Below are 18121 nucleotides of genomic sequence, written 5' to 3' on the forward strand. Positions count from 1 at the left end.
TTATAGACCTTGAGAGGATAAGATGATGTGGCTCAGATCAACGGTCATGATCAGATCTGCAAATTTGAATGGCTGTGAGCAAAGGTGAAGGTTGAGAGAAAGGGGGAAGGAGAAGACAAGTGTCACTCATCTCACCTTGACTGGGTTGTTGACTGAGAGAATCTAGGGATGGTTGGAGGAAATTTAGGCATGGTAGGACAAGTGGACTCAAGTCCTTCCTAAGATGTAGAGGGTGTTGGAGAGAATATAGGAAATGGTTATGAAATGTGTGTACGTACACAATTTTCATTAAGTTTGGAAGTTGGAGATAAATGATGAATTAATATTTAAGGAATATTAATTTCCTTAGCCACATGTTTGATGAGTTGGCAAAGGGAAGATGAAGTGGAGATGGAGGGTGAGTTGGATAAAGGGATTAAATAATTTAGAAAATCATTTAATATTCGAGACTATAGGATAGGAGAATAACCATTAAATATTGGATATTTAATTGATTGGAGGAGATAATTAATTATTAGATATTTAATTAACTTGGTTAGAATGAATAATTAAATATTAGACATTTAATTAAATTAAAAGAATAGGATAAATGAATTAATTAATAAAATATTAATTAATAGAAAGATATGAAAATGAATTAAATTAATTAATCTTTTCGATTTAACTATTTAATAGAAGAATAAATATTAAATAAATATAAAATATTTATTTAATTACTCATAGCCAATTTTTAGGTGTATACAATTTGAATCTCCCAATTAGACATAGCCTAAAAAAACTCTTTCATTATGCAATACCTCATTTTCAACCTCCACATCTAAAGTCACCAAAAGAAATTCAGCAGGGAGCGATTTAGCTTGAGAAAAATTGGCCCTCTTAGAGAACATCCCAAATTGCCCATTAGTACCATTGAGAACATGCTTTTCTTTTGAAAGCCCTATTAGGTGGTTCTCACGGTGCCAGTTTATCTCCCTTTTACCCCATTTGGAGCACCTTGCACCCGAGAAGGAAGGGTGCTCCAAACCTCCATCGAACAGGGGTTTTCCCCTACCAACATCATTTAAGTCACCCTTGCAAGCATTTATCACTACAACATTCTTCTCTCGCCTAAAAGCATGATCCTCCCCCCACCAATGTTGGTTGTCTCGGGCAAGAGATAACCAATCCCCTCAAAATAGACTTTACAAGACACTCGTAGAGCTTCTTTGCAATGACACAACCCTAGCTCCAAAAGTCGTCCACAACGGCTACATCACTCCCTCATATGGATGTATATTTATCGTTTATTAGAATATATATTATTTTATTTAGATTCAAAATTTAAATAAATAGGAAAACAACAAGTTTAATATATAAGTATAAATAAAGGAAGGTGTTAAAGATTTTTTTTTTTTTTTTTTTAAATTAATATAAAGTTAAATTTGTAAATATTCTATATTATTACAATTCACTTTAATAAATAACAAGTCTATCACAAGTCTATTGTTATACAATATTTTTGATATTTTAATTTGAGATTTGCAATTATATTAAATTTTAAAGATATTAAAATGATAATCTAAAAAACATTTCAATTCTTTTATTTATTTAAAATGTTGAAGGGATTAATAAATGTTCTTTTCAAATCAATCATTTTTAATGTTCTTTTCTTAAGTGCATGTTCAAGTTTCAATTTCTTTGAATTTTCTTCTATATTTCATCTAATGTAATATTAAAATACATTTAAATTTTATCTTTAATTTGAATAAACATTAGATTTTAATTAAATATCAGCATACTTCACATATATTTCTCTAAAAAAATGTAGCATTAAATTTAACCAAAAATATCTGAGAGCATACTTTACATATATTTCTGTATAATTAGATATCTGTATACTTTACATATATTTATCTAAACAAAGTAACATTAGATTTTAATCAGAAATATCTGACAGCATACTTTACATATATTTCTCTAATAAAAATATATTAATTTATTAGCTAAAAACAGTTAATTAGAGTTAAAATGTAAGATAAAATAAATCTAAATACACTTTTTTTAAATCGACTTACTACTTAGGTATAAACTCAAGGAGTGGAATTGCTTCACGGCTAAACTGTTATGCCCATGCTGGGCGTGTTCAAAATCTGGCCTTAAATCCAATGCATTAAAATTTGAAAAAAAAACAGGAAGTACCAAATATTTCAGAGTTGGGGAAATTTGGCGCGTTAAGAAATTGAAGGAATCACCACACTCTTAGATGCCACGCGGCCCTTGGATTCAGCGAAGTAGTTCAGTATCGGCGAGGACCTGGTCAAAGCAACCCCACTAAAATTTGTAATCGATGGAACCAAATTCTGTCCGCAGACATTAGAGATGCGCCTGTTTCAAAATCAATCCAGTCTTCCTATGCTGCCCTTCCACGAGCACATAATCGGAGAGCTCCTCCAAGATGACAATGGCGGGCTGGTGGTGCTGGGTTCGGGTCTCGGCCTTCATAAACTCATCGCCTCTCTCATACGACTACACTCCCATTCAGATGGCCTCCTTTTTATACTCTCCACTTCCGACTCTCAGCGCAGAGCCCTCACAGAAGACCTCCGCCTGGCGGCGCCCATTGATATAGACAGTCAATATACGTCTCAAGACAGAGTCGAATTTTATTCCCAGGGCGGAGTTTTCTTCATCACGTCGCGCATTCTCGTTGTCGACTTGCTCAACGAAAAGGTACCTCTCAGCAGAGTCGCAGGTCTCATAATTGTCAACGCCCACAGATTGACGGAAACCTGTACAGAAGCCTTCATTGTGCGTCTATATAGATTTGGGAACAGGAAGGGTTATGTTAGGGCTTTTTCCGATAGACCCCAGTCCATGGTTGCGGGTTTTTCCAAGACGGAGCGTATTATGAAGTGCTTGTTTGTGAGGAAATTGCATCTGTGGCCGAGATTTCAGGTAGGTAACATGTTGAGGAGTATACATATTAATTTTGTTTAAGGTTTAGGGTTTGATGAGTTATCAATATCGAAGTATCTATTTCTTCATGACATTTTAAAAACATATGCTTGTGTCATTTTTTCTAAAACTATGGTATTGAAACTCCTGTTCAACACAGACTGGTTGATCATATTTTAGATTTGAACTACTTGGTAGAAAACACAATAAATTCTCGGGACGTCTTAGCAAACTGAAAATCTGTAAATATTTGACGTATGTTTCATTGAATTAATTTGATTCTCATGTATTGCCAAGCAGAACAACATTATCAAATTCACAATCAACCATATGCCCGTATTGTTGATGATTAAACAGTGAAACTAGGAAGGAGCTGCAATATAGTTGTAACTCAGTTTGAGTCAAAGACATGTATTCTCAAAACTGTTGGACCGAGCTACTTATATTGTTTGCTAAGTAGATTTTTCATAACCGTTTTCCATTTAGTGTTGCCCAACAAATGCTAAGGCAATTCATGATTAAAGAAGGAAACTTTACAGACTAGATATATAACTATATTTCTTAAGAATGTTTGACAGTGTTTAAAATTTCTCCTTTTATCTGATACATTCTTCTCAAAGTGAGTGTAGGAATCACATGCTCTCAATTATCTTGATTTAGTACCAATCGGTGCCCTGTATGTTAATCCTACATACTGATAAGCCTAGGGGAGTGAGTATATGATATATGAGCTCATGTAGAACGTCTTCGTTCGCTCAAGCCTCCTGAGTTGCAAATCAATATTGTCACTGATAATCCTTGCCCAATTGATCCTCTCTTTTCCTAGTGACACGATCTATATGAAGTAGAACATCCAAACCTCGAACTGAAAGGCCTGTGGGATCCCAAAGACTCGGCTGATAAGTGTGACTAAGTCACCAAATTCTTCCTTGAAGTCAATCTTGTGGAGCCTGGATATACTTTGCCTGCTCTTTGATAACCAATACTTGTTGATAATCTCTTGACACCCATTTGGATCATTGTCGTAGACTACCTTTGCGCTATTACTGCTCTTGTATATCATGTTCTTGAATTGAGGTATATGAAAGGCCTTGCTGATTGCCTCTTCGGAGATGTAAGCTATCTCCCTTCCGTCCAGTGCCACAATCACTCTCCTATTTGAATCATAATGTCTCGCACATTCAACGATGAGCTCATTGCTTGCACTGCCAAAGGGAAGCTAGCTGCCTTCACGATACTGCTATCCATCATTGCCTTAGTGTACCCGATTGGTTTGGTGGTGTAGAGTGGGCTTTGAAATTTCTTCATGTCAAGCTGGCCAAGGTTGCGATCGCCCACATTGCCCCAATGCGATGTGATCTTTGACTACACATTAACGTTCTTCGAATCTTCTTTGATGGGTGCCAATTGTGCTCCCGCCATCTTGCACCTGTGAGAATTGGCTAAGTTAGTGCCATGTAATGACATTTGCTTGCAAATATGTAATTGATTACCTAGGCATGAAAACCCTAATGAAAATCTTGTAACCCTAGGTTACGCCTTCAACCATTGACTAAGTATGAGTGATCAACCTAAATGATAGTAATTCCAAAGATACATATTTTAATGGCTGACAAGGTAAATCAATACTGAAATAAGATCTGATATAACAAAACAACTTGACTTAGACCTACAAATTGATCCAAAGCAAACTGATATATAGATTGGATTGCCTTCTTTGGATATTTTGATCAAACACAGTGATCAAAATATATACAAATTTGCTGCCATCAAACAAATAGTGCTGTCACCTTTATATATTTGCTGTCTTCTAATTGTTTTCAGATGAAATCACGGACAGTCAAGCAATTCGCTTGGGGAAATTTGTTAATATAATCAGTTCCGCTGCCCCTATATGATGACCTGCAGTCACACTCAAATGTGAATTACTGTATGTATGATCAGATTCACACATATTCATCATTTGAATATCATCTTACCAGTCACCAACTTTGCCGATCTGAAAATAATATCACCACTCTTGATGGAGGTATTTGCTGATGACAAGGCAATTTGTCTTGATGAATTGATAAAGTTAAGCTTGCTGCCTTTATGTTTGCTGTCAACTGTGAACAGCCATGTCTTGAATTGGAATCGCTTTGTCCACAAATTGACCACTGAATGTCACCTTAGTCCCTTTGTCAAATTCGTTGCATGTGGTGATGAATATGCTGCAAGGTATTGGTGTCAAAATCGCTAGATACTGAGGACAAATCAGAATTGCTATTGAAATGGGATTCGCTGTATGATTGCAAACCATTGAGATCAGAATTGCCGTGCCTTATGATCTTGCCAAAATCATTGCCTCTCAAACATGAATCGCTGTCAATCACTGAGTCTTCAAAATCACTTGTGCATACAAGGTTTGAACAGCATCGTCACCTTCCAAAGTCGTATTGCTGATGTTTACAAGAATCGCCTTCATAAGCTTGTCAATTTATGTTGCTATCAAGTTGATTTGATGGTGTAATTGGTTAGCTGATTGAATCGTAGATATGAGAGTAATGTCGATTTCAAATTGATCAAATGAAATGATCAATTTCAAGGTTATAGTCGCTTAACGAGATTGATACTCCATCACAAACCTTAGGCGATTTCATTAAATGAATTGCATTTAAGATTTAACCTTCATTTACTGGCTTCCACTGATTTTCAAATATGGGTGCTTCTTTCTAAAATCGCATTACCTTGTTGGAAGATTGAAGGGGGGTTTGATCGCCACCTCTACTAAATGAATTGGGGCGCATTTGTAAATGCTTTACAACATATATTAAATGATCGCCCTTGATGCAAATTGGAAGGGCTTTGAACTTTATATTTCAATCATCAAATGCGATCCTCCATTCGCATTAATTCAATCATTTGATTTCCATTATCTTAAATGCGTCATGTTGTGTGATCCTATTTAAATGGGATTTCATCATTAACATCTCACCTTGAACTTAGCCTTCTTGGATTTGCAATCGATTGACAAGAGGTGAGCATCTCTCATTAAATGCGATCCAATGATGCTTCTATGCAGTGCTTCGAGTTTTGCAACTCAGGTGACTTAGTGCAATGAACCATACCTCATTGAATGCCATCTTTTATATTCATCGAGTTGACATATACATTGTTGCTAAGCTCACCACCTTTATTAAATATCTCTTAATCAGTCACCATTGAAATACATCAAACTTTGCATTCAAATCATTAATCGCCTAGGCTTAGCATTCATAGAACTTTGGTTGTGATAATGCTGGTTGCCTTGGATTTAATGAGTCCCATCGAACTTTCACATCTCAAGCATCAATTTTGAATACTTGCATTTGTATAACACCCCTTATTAAATGCCCTCTTATCGACCTCTTGAATCGCTTTTGATTTCCAAAATTTTGCATTGAATGCATGGTAGGCGCGTAGGCAATGCATGAGATGTGCGAGAGCTACACACGATAGGTGCGAAGGCTACGCACGATGGGTGCAAAGGCTACACACGATAGGTGCGAGACCTACGCACGATAAGTCATCTCCATGCCTAACCCATGTGATGTATGCATCCCCAGATTTCCTAGGTGCACCGCAAATGAATATTAATTTACATTATAAGCATTATGCAAGGTGAAAAACACACCTTATGCCAAAAATAAACAGGCTCAAAGTTTAATTTATGGCCTTGTTGGGTCAGCTTCTCGATGCTTGATTTGGTTTTAATAAATTGAATTCTTGAAGAGTAACAAAGCATATATATAAAATATTCCAGTACTGTAACTTATGTAAAAAAGACATCCAAAACATAGATAAAGTAAAATTTACATGATTAGCTGCATGCTACCCAACAGTCTAAGCGCACTTAGATGTGAGAAAACCAAGGCATTGTGAACCTTAAAAGAGCCTTGCCTTTCCTTTCAAAGAAGAAGAAAACAGCATTTAAATGTGATAATCTGTTATTGTTAAGTAATTTATTTTTGCAATGTAATATTCTGTAATCATTGACTAATTATGTATTGTTTCTATAGGGAAAGGTTAAAAAATACTGTCTAGTAAAATTTGTGGCAAATGTTGATTTTCAAAGAATTAACTTTTTTGATAAAAAATAATTATCAATAAAGAAAGCAAACTGGTAGATATTAGCCGTTAACCCTTTTTTTTTCTGAATTCAGGTTTTTGTATCTGATATACTGGAGAAGGATCCTCCTGAGGTTATTGATGTTCGAATGCCACATACCTCTTTAATGTCAGGAATCCAATCTGCAATAATTGAGGTCATGGATGCTTGCTTGAAGGAGCTTAGAAAGACTAATAAAGTTGATGTGGAGGATCTGACGGTAGAAAGTGGACTTTTCAAGTCTTTTGATGAGATTGTGCGGCAACAACTGGATCCAATTTGGCATATTATAGGGAAGAAAACGAAGCAGCTGGTCAGGGACTTGAAGACGTTGAGGAAACTGGCTGATTATTTGGTTAGGTATGATGCTGTGACTTACTTGAAGTATTTGGATGCATTGAGGGTTTCAGAGGGTGTGAGATCAGTTTGGATTTTTGCTAACCCTAGCCATCGAATTTTTGAGTTAGCAAAGAAACGTGTTTATCAGGTTGTGAGATCTGATGGTGGAAAAATAGGATCTGCAAATGGTTTGATTAAAGGTGTCAGCAGAGTAAGAGGAGATGCAAGCAAGCGCAGGAAAATAAATGTGAACGACATAAAAGAAAACAAGGGTAAGAGCCTTTGGTCCTTGCTTGGCTGATGCTGTAGGTTGTGTACAAGTGAAATGTTCTGTATGTAGAAGTTTTTAGGTAGTAGGTAAAAGAGATCTTTTAGGTCATGGGCTATTACAAACTTGATGTTTGATGTACTCCTTGTTATAACAAGAGAACCTTTTTACTTTACCTAATCTTTACTAAGCTTGTGAGTAGACCAGGTCTTGGTAATACATCTACACCACAAGTAAATAATTTAAGAAAACATAAACAGAAGCTCAGAAAATTTGGCAAATCTTGATCAAAAAATTTATTCATATTTTATAAATTTTGCTAAAATGTTAGAATTTTTTTTCAAATTTCTCAAGATTTTAAGCCTTATTTACAGAAATTTGCGAAATTTTTATTGCTTGATAAATCATAAATATCAGGTGAGAATATGGGAAAATCTTCCAGCATGGTGTAAACTTGAATGTTGCCACTTATGTCATCTTATCCACTGTGTGGGGATTTGAACCCCGACTATCATAATACTGGAATCTGTTAACAGTGATATGATAAGTTTAGATACTGGGATCAATTATCTTCGTTAATTGGCCAATATTAGACACACTGATTTCTTCTGATTTTGTAACATCTGGTAGTCTAGTATTAGGACTCCTGTTGTATTGTGTATCCAACGTGAAATGTTGTTTGATGTGTTTACCTCTGGTATTTGGTCACATGCCATGCTGTTGGAGATTCTCAACACATCGTGTTTATGTTTGTTATTGATGGCCATGGTGGCCACGGTTGTATAGGATTTTATGACATGTGGATATATATTGCAACTTTAATTTAATGATTCATAGGGTTCAAACCATCTTTTCTGACAGCAAGGTTCTCTTTTTCTTGTACTTGTATAGGAGCTGAAGCATCGACTTTAGACAGGAATGGAGAAACTTCGAATGATTTGTCAAAAGAGGCCTTGGGTGTTGAGCTAGAGGTTGTTGGAGAGGAAATGCCCAAATGGAAGGTGTTGCGAGTGAGTGAGTCCTTCCCCTACATTTAAGTTTTCTACAAATTATTATGGAATAATAACAGACCGACTTTGAAAGTTTTAAGGTCCGCTTTTCTGTGTGCTTGATATTAAGTAGTCATTCATTGAGAATAGACTTTATTTTCATGTCAATATGTTGCCTTACCATGATAACTTGAAAATTGATTTAAACTATTTTTTGTGACCAATCAGTATGCTAGAATCTTATGCAAAAAGAATACTGACAACAATGTTAGCCGCATTATTGTATACGGGAATACGACTAGTTAATTAAGTTGTAATTGGGTTTGTTAGTTAGCAGCCGAGCGGTGGTAGTTGCGGTGTGATGGTTGGCACTCACACCCCCTCGGTATCTTTATATACTTCAAAATGTAACTTGCAACACACAATTAGGAATGGAATAATATCTCTTATACTTGTTTGATATCTATGGTGTTATTATTCTGCATTACGTGCTTTATGTCTTAAGTTATTCACTCGAGAGGGCAAACATTTGGTGCCGTTGCCTAGACGTACTCGGGAACGGAAGACGCGGATGGCGCACGGACACAATGGGCCTACCCATTGGTGAAATAAACCCAGAGGCCGACGACACGCGAACAGAACTTTACACAGGAGAAGACACGGCAACGCGAGAATTTTCAATTTTGCTCCAGGTAGCCATCCAGACCTACGTCCGACGACAGGCGGAAATCCCACCAAGTGCTGTGTGGACAACACTGGAGGTTAGCCCGGTAGTAAACTGGTTGATGATCCACCTCCCTCGGTTGCTTGCACAGGCATCGCTGGCACAACAGGTCCGCCTGGAGGAGATTGCCCAGGAAGAGCGACGACAACAAATCCTACAACGCTACGAAGAGAACAGTCGACGGGAAACGGAACGAGATGGCGCCAGGCCAGGAGGGAATTGAACCTTGAACTTTTTATATTCAAATAAAAGTGTCATTGACACGAGTTGTATTGGAGGAAATGAATTAATAAAGACGTGTTTTGATTTATGTATTGTGAGTTATGGAAATGTGCGACAATTAATGCCAAACCTATTGAATAAAGATAGAAATAAAAAAGCAGAAACCGACGAGTGGGAGGCCGCGTAGAGGGCCTTGATTCTGGAGCAGCAAGTAGAACGTAGACGGAGGCTGAGGCAATTTGTCGAAGGACGACCTGCCGAAGGGTGGCTCGAGGGGAACCAAGGAGGTGTCACGGAGGGTGCAGAAGCCAATGGAAATTTCTACGCGTCGCCAGAGCATCGTAGGACGCGGAGCCACGAAGAGTTTCTGGAAGAAACAAGGTTACGGCGAAATCTAGTCGAGGAGACTCGGGATCAGTTTAGAAACTTATCCCTTACACCACGGAGTGAAGAGCACCAACGGGAACCAGGAGTGGGCGTGGGTGAGAGCGAAGGGGAGGGCAACTGTACGGCTGTAGGTGCAACACACGGCAGACAGAACACGGTACCACCAGTCACCCACGCAGGACACACCACGGGCGCTGGAGGAAGCTGTGCAGGGGCTCAGACACAGCAACAACCACCACAGGGGAGACGACCCCCATCAATGGTAGGTAAACAGAAACTGATTCCCAACAACCTTGAGGGGAGTGGCCATAGACTGGTACTCAGATATGGACAAAGCTAAAGTCGACACATGGCCCGACTTGAAGGAGGAGTTTGGGATAGAGTTCCGTCTCCTGAGAGATGACAACGAAATAGTCGCCGAGATCTATGGAACAAATTAGAATAAGAACGAGACAGTGCGAGCTTATAGTCGGCGGCTGAAGGAACTACTGGGAAAAATGGAGAGTCAACCAGCAGATGGGTTGAAAAAGCGATGGTTCGTGGAGGGACTAAAGCATTCCCTCCGAAAGAAGATGAAAATCGTTCCACCTACATTGTACGAAGACACATATAATAGAGCGATGGATCTCAAGAGCGAGACCAAGACATCGAAGAAAAAGAAGAAGGATAGCTCGTCCGAGGAGGATGACTCGTCACAAGAAAGCAGCAGCGACAGCAAGGTTGCCAAACGGGTGCAAGCGCTCCAGAAAGACATGGAGCGAATGAGAAGGGAATTCAAAACAATGAGAAGCACTAGTCGGACCGAAGGGGACATATGGTGCACTGAGTGCAAAGAAGAGGGGCACACAAAGGGTACTTGTCCGAAGAAGGCATTCTGTGAGATTTGCCAAGTGATGGGACACTCCACCAAGGAGTGCCCAGACAACATGAAAACCCGAAGCACGCAAATGAACCAGGTGCTGTTCACGGAGCAAGCTACAACATCCGCACCAGCGGGTACGGGCCAACAAACTAACACAACGACATCATTTGGAGGATATCGGGATAATAGACGTGGCGGCGGAAGAAATAATAACAATAACAATAACAGAAACTGGATCCAGTATGACGCCAAGGGCCAGCCAATGATTCAGTGTAGGGCCTGCAATCAGTGGGGACACTTCGCCCGCGATTGCACGAAGGAAGCCAACCCTCGGCACCTCTGCCGATGGTGTGGGCCAGGCGACCATGAGGATGCAAATTGCCCGAAGCTTGGTGTAAACCTTCTAAACATAGAACCTACGAAGGCAGAAGTGTTGGCAATCACAAGGGCGCAGGCTAAAAAGATTGCCTACCCAAATCCCCACACGGAGACCGAGAGAGTGTGGGAGGCCAGAGACGAGATCGCAAAGGAAATGGCCGCACAAGGATAGAATAGCCACCAGACAGCAAGTCCACCACAGACGAGGGGAGAAGAGGAAATCTTACGGCAAATACTGTAGGTAGAGGTACTCGTGAGAATTCAAGACCTCCTGGAGACCATGCCGCAGCTAAAAACGGCTATCTTAAACTCTGTACCCCCACAAGTAAAAATGAGGGAGGTCGTGAGCCCCACAACCGACCCCGTGTTTAGGGAGGTCGTGAGCCCCGCGGTCGACCCCATGTTGTTGGTAGTCAACAGCGGACGCCACCCGGCGATGGTAGAAATGGGTATGCTGGGGACTACCTTGACAGACACTATTGTGGACGGAGGGTCAGGAGTAAATGTACTCCCAGAAGCGACATGGAAAAAATTGGGAAAGCCAATGTTGTGGCCCCCTACGTTCAACCTGCTAGGGGCAGACCAACACGGGAATAAACCCCTTGGTACCTGTTGACGTGTATTTTGTACACAATCAAACACAGAATAAAATACCCAAGGGTACCTTATCCTCTCTTGAATAAAGCCTCTGATTGCTGAAGATGTCGCGAAAAAGGATCAATCAGGATGACTCCAAGGTTCTTTGATGTAGAGTCTCTACGTGTGGATAAGCACCAGTGGTCGTTGTGAATGCTGTTTCATCAAGGGGCCTTACGTTTCCGTTATTGCAGGAACAGGATTTCCTAAAACTAACAAGTTCTCAAAAAAGGATCAAAAGATAAGGTTTGCAAGAGATGAATACTAATCTAATCCTAAGAATGACTCAATGTAGGTTAGACTTGGTAAGATTCTACCAATTTCAATATTGCCAAAACATAACAACTCAACTAAAATTGATGCGATCTTCTAAGGTGACTAATGATTTTCCACTTCATCAAGGATCGTAGACACTACCATGAAGGTACATATCAATGGTTCAATGATGATTGAAGGTTTAAGTAATCCAAATATCTCCAGTTGACCACACAAGGCGTTCTTACAATCAGTAAGAAGCTAGTGGTTTGGAACGTGAATCTCACCAAAGATCAAGCCCAACACTTAGTCCTTCAAATTTAAATACTACTTCGACCAAGAATGATTCAAGAAAGTAAGCAACCATGAAAGTAGCCACAAGATTTGCAATAAAACACCATAACTTCAATATTTTATTGATCTCAAAGCCAAAATAGACAACAATTGCTTGAAATTCTCTCTTCAAAACTCAATCTTGCTACAAAATAACTTTCTTCTCTCCAAAAGCTCTAATTCTATTCTGCTATTCTCTATCTATACTCTAATTTCTAATGACAAAATGAAAATGAATGAGGGTATATATAGCATCCTCAATTACAATGAACGGCCCAGATCAAAAGAAGATCAACGGCTGAGATTCTGACACCTAAACCCTAATTATTGTTTTATTACAAAAAGTTCCCCTTTTATTGAACAATATTAAATGCATAGCCAAATATTTAATTGGCACAAAAATCTAGGAAACATAGACCAATGATAATTAAGGTGCCACATCATCTATAACAACCTCTCTTCTAGAACCTTGTTCCCTTTTCAATGCTCCTTCTTAGCATATGCAGTGAATCTAGACACAATTCCTTCAATCTCAGCAATAGGAATCTCTGGAAGATTCCTCATTCGTTCCTCCAAGTGGATGACCTGATCAAAAGCCTTGAGAAGAGCTATGTCCCATCCAGGCTCGAGTTCTTTGATTTTCTCAATCAGGAGCATAGTAGCGAACATTTGATCCCTTTGCTCATCTGTGATAACATTCTCATCTTTGCAAAAGATGACCTTGACCTTCTCCTCCAACTCTTGAAGATTCACATCTGTCTCATCTTCAATCCTCCTGCCAAGAATAGAACATAACACCTCAAACACCTTGTCCTGAATTGGATGGATGACCTCCTCAACTTGATTGCATTTCGTACTAATGTCTTCGAAAAGAACTTCCTTCATCTGAAGTAGAGTTGACCACTGGAGTAAATTATGAGCTCCTCCATCCATTATCTTTTCTTGTGCTAAGATCTTCCTTGGTGTTTGCCTGATTACTTGCAGAACAGGAATGATAACATCTCTAGTGTGGGCAAAGGCGGCTACTGTTATCATTAGGTTGTGAATGATCTCAAGGACCTGGATAGCTCGATGGGTGGTTTGCATCATTCTTGTTATGAACTCAATGGCAACGGTATGGGATTTGTCAATCCAAGAGCTCATAAGCTGGACCAAGCTCTTAACTCTTTCTGCCTCACCAATTGATTCAAGGGGAAGTGCCTGCACGGGAGATACTGCTGGATCCTGACGTCCCAAAGGCTGATTGAGATGGCTAAAGTAGCCTCTCCAAGCACCGACCTCTCGCTCAAGCTTTCTATTCTTTTTCATTTCTTCTTTAAGCTTGTCTTTAAGTGCCTCAAATGAATCAGTTGCCTCATCCAGTGTCTGCTCGGCTGTGAGTGGACCAAGTTCAAATGTCTCTACATCATACTCTTCTGCAAGGATTTCACCTTCGTACTTGTCCACTGCTGGTGTAGCTATCTGCAACTTCCTGGACCCTGTCTCATCTCTGATCATCTTGGACATCTTGGTAGCCTTCCTTCTCTCTGTTACTCCCTGAGAATTTCCAACAAGGCTCTCTAAGTCAATTACATTATCTTCATCTTCGATCACAATCACCCTTGTTAGCCTCTCCTTAACCAATCTGGAATGGCGGACCTTGTCTCTCTGACTTGTATCTCTTTAGGCAATGGTTCTTCTTCTCGGAGAGGAGATGTCACTTCATCATTATTCTTGTCTTCATGTAGCTCATTAACTTGAGGAGATTGACTTGATGAACGTTGAGGTGCTTGCCTTTCTTCATGTTTATCATTCTAGACCATTGATTCCATAGATTCCTCAACTTCAAGTACCCTCTTCTCTTGTCCTTGACTTGTCCTTTTTTCATGTCGGGAAGATGTGCCAAGTGATCTTGATGGGCCTCCTGCTTCTTCTTGGAGGGTTCCCTTTTCTTAGGTCTTTCTTTCCTCTTCGTGCTTCTAGGATGAGGATTGCCTTCACTTACGCATCTAGGGTGAGGATTGTCTTCATTTGTGCTCCTAGGATGAGGATTGCCTTCGCTTGTGCTTGCTCCTCCTTCCCTTGGTCTTTCCTCCAAAGTAAAAGTCATAGGTATGTTCTGTTCTCTCAACTTTTGATGTTGAACATCAACCCATCTGCGAGTACAAGACAAAACTGGAGCCATCAAAGCTTTTAAGTCAAAAACCTCAGGTTCATTCCAATCTATCTTTATTGCTTTGTCTTCTCGGTCATAAGATGATTGGAGATGTTTGCCACTGTCCTGAGCTTGATCAGCTACTCTGTAAACTTTGCATTTCCTGATGAGATCCAAAGGTATCCTGGAATGCATCTTTCTTTTCACTTCTAAATCATCTGAGAGATTCATCAAAAAATCCTCTATCTGAAATTCATGCTTGTACTTTCTACCAACTGTTTCTTCTATATATCCATAAGGATCAAATTTCTCTCTCAAGGCAAAGAATGAAAATGAATATAAGGCCAACTCTTTCTTTGCGTCATCCATGGCTGGAGCATTAGGACATACCTCAATTGAATTCCCTAGTATGATAGGCACAGGAATTCCATTTCCATGCCTGTGTCTGAATGCCTCTGCATAAGCTGCCAACTGCCTAGTCACCTCAAGTAACACTATCCTGTCTGTCGGATATCTTGGCAACATATATGGAGGTGAAGGACACCCATGAACTCTAATATATGTGAACTTCTGGAATTGGATAAACCAAGCACCATACCTCTTCACAAGCTCTTGTGCATCTTGAGATATCCGATTGTGAATCCCGCCTTGCAATGTCCTGGTGATGTTCATCGTGAAGGTATCATTAACTAACTTGTAGTTACTTCCAGGTGGATGATGCAAATGAACATAAGATTCACAAACTCTGACTTCCCCGGGCCCTCTTCCGATCACTCCTCTGTGAGGTAGCCCTGCATATTCAAAACTCCTGATCAAGGCATATATGATGTATGAGCTCATGTGGAATGACTTGGTAGCCTTCAGTCTTCTCAACTGCACGTCCAAGCAATGGCTAATAATTCTAGCCCAATGAATTGTCCCTTTTCCTTGAACTATCACTTGGATGAAGTAGAACATCCACTTCTCAAAATAGAAGGCTTGAGGAGCCCCTGTAACTTGATTGAGTAAAGTTATCAAATCTCTGTAATCCTCCTGGAAGTCGATCCTATGTGGTGTGTTGGGAATCTTGCTCAGGCGAGGACGACTTCTGAGTAACCAATTCTTATTGATGATGCTCAAGCAAGTGTCTGGATCATCTTCGTACATGGACCTGTTGTGACCATTTCACAGATCGCCCCATTAAAATGGGGACCCCCTCTTTTTGCTCGTTTTTGCTCGCCTTTCTCTTTGCTTTTTAGGATTTTGGTTTAGTATGCCAGTTGTCTGGACTAGGGTCAAGCCTTAGGGTTTCTGTTACTGTGTTTTCAGGCCAGAGTCCAGTCCAATTTTGAATTTGAGAGCTTCCTCCCGAGGGATGCAATTTTGGAAATAAAGTGAATTCGCCAGAAGCTACGTGAGTTGTTCTAGTTTCAGTCGGAATTTTGAATGCAAAGTCCAAAATTTGTCTAAGTGTGAATGATGAGATTTTTGATTTTTTTTGAATGATTTTGACTGAATTTTGGAATTTTGATGATTGATTCTGGGCATTGGAAATCACTTGTTTTTGCTTTGTGAAGTGTTTGAACTCATAAAATCATGATATTTTAGCCTGTAGAAGCAAAATCGCTCCTGTCCCTCCCTGAAGGACCGGAGCTTGTTTTTCAAAATTTTACTGTCTTTGCAGGATCAAGACGAATTTCGGATTGGAAGTGATAAAGGGAGGCATGTTCTTTCCGTTGAATATAATTTGAAGAATTTCACAAGCATGGAAATGTGCCAGGAGCAAAAATCGCTCCTGTCCCTCACTGAAGGACCGGAGCTTAAAATCCAACATTACCTTGTCCTTGCAAGATTTGAGTGATTTGACGATTTGAGGAGAACCAAAGAAGTGCATTTTATCAGTTGAATATAATTTGAAAGCACAAACATGAGGAAAATTAGACCTAAAAGCTAATTCGCTCCTGTCCCTCAGCCAGGGACCAGGGCGAACTTGATGTTAGCTCCTGTCCCTCTCCCAGGGACTAGAGCGATTTTCCTCATAGGGCAAAATTCGAGCGAAGATTAAGTAAGTTTTGAGTTTGAAGCAAGTAAAGGAGGTATAACGAACCTGTTGAAGCCAAATTAAAGATTGAAAGACGCCTGATGAACTCCATATTGGCCTAGGCGCTCCTGTCCCTCAGTCAGGGACCAGAGCGATTTCTTCCTTAGATCAATTTCTTGCCAAGTTAAAACGAACTCCAGGCCAAAGATGAATGAAAGGGGGCAGAACGAGTCCATTGAAGATAATTTTGGAAGTTAGCAAAGTGTGATTGAACTTGAAAATGAAAATTCGCTCCTGTCCTTCAGCCAGGGACCAGGGCGAAATGTTAGTTATCTTGCCTTCCACCCAAATTCAAGTCACTCCAAGTCAAGGTGTAAGGTGGCAATGACGTTTTGAGGTGTCTCGACGAAGAAGGAAGTTGCAAGGACCGCCAAAGATGAAGGAATTGCACTATATGCTCAAGTTCGCTCCTGTCCCTCAGTCAGGGACCAGAGCGAAATTTGTAAACATGCTTAAGTTTTGGATGTTGATCACGTTTCAAGCGTTCAAGAAGGATCAAAGGACACTGTTTTACATTGTGAAGGCGATTGCAAGTTGATAGAAACAAAGATGAGCCCAGGATACCAAGAATCGCTCCTGTCCTTCAGGCAAGGACCAGGGCAATATTCATTATACTAGCCAGTTCTTTCAAAAATCACGCTAAGTCAAGGACGTACAAGGTTGCACAAAGTCTAAGGTGTCTTGAGAAGATGATATGCGAAGGAGTTAAACATCAAAAGGTGATCAACTAGAGCAAGGAGACAAAATCGCTCCTGTCCTTCAGGCAAGGACCAGGGCGATATTTACAAAATCACTCATTTTCTTCCAAAGATCACGTCAAAGCAAGATTATATAAGGATGAAAGCGTCATTTGGCGATGAACAAGAAGCCAAGGTGTAAAAACGACGAATTTAGGCTAGAGCATAAAGATCGCTCCTGTCCCTCACCAAGGGACCAGGGCGAAAATCCTTCAAACATCAAATGTGCCTCGTAAAAGCCGAGTAAAGCAAGCGTGGAATGGAGGGATGGCGTTGTTGCTTGCCTCATGATGAAGATTGGTGATCGAAGAAACAAAGATCAAGGAGAACATAAGGTTCGCTCCTGTCCCTCACCAAGGGACCAGGCCGATATCAACCTTAGAAAGTATTCGTCTACGAAATCAAGTCAATCAAGCTCGAGATTCCTTGCAAACATGCCAGTTTCAACGTGGAGATGATGGTTTTGAACGTAAAAGGCAAAAGAATCAAGACTAAGATGATAATTCGCTCCTGTCCCTCTCCCAGGGACCAGGGCGATATGGTTTGTACCCTTACCTCTCCAAATTTTGGCGCTAACACATTTTTTGAATTTTATTAAATGTTAAAAAATCGATAAAATTTGAATATTTAATTAATAGCATTTAAAATTTGCGCATGAGCATTTATTAATTAATTTTGCCTTAAAAAAAAAAAAAATCGAATTAATTAAAAACGAAG

The 18121-nt window shown here is 39.8% G+C and overlaps 1 protein-coding gene across 1 annotated transcript in view; it reads left to right on the forward strand.

Moving 5' to 3' along the window:
* The first annotated feature begins 2076 nt into the window (after nucleotides 1-2076).
* The window catches only part of LOC131033272 (DNA repair endonuclease UVH1), a 109355-nt gene continuing 93310 nt past the window's right edge, over nucleotides 2077-18121 (forward strand). Inside the window, exons 1-3 of the mRNA XM_057964447.2 lie at nucleotides 2077-2934; nucleotides 7116-7671; nucleotides 8559-8677. Of these exons, the coding sequence (XP_057820430.2) occupies nucleotides 2359-2934; nucleotides 7116-7671; nucleotides 8559-8677 (1251 nt within the window). The 5' untranslated portion in view covers nucleotides 2077-2358. The remainder of the gene's footprint in view (nucleotides 2935-7115; nucleotides 7672-8558; nucleotides 8678-18121) is intronic.

The sequence above is a fragment of the Cryptomeria japonica genome, chromosome 10 (assembly GCF_030272615.1).
Source record: "Cryptomeria japonica chromosome 10, Sugi_1.0, whole genome shotgun sequence".
Taxonomy (NCBI): domain Eukaryota; kingdom Viridiplantae; phylum Streptophyta; class Pinopsida; order Cupressales; family Cupressaceae; genus Cryptomeria; species Cryptomeria japonica.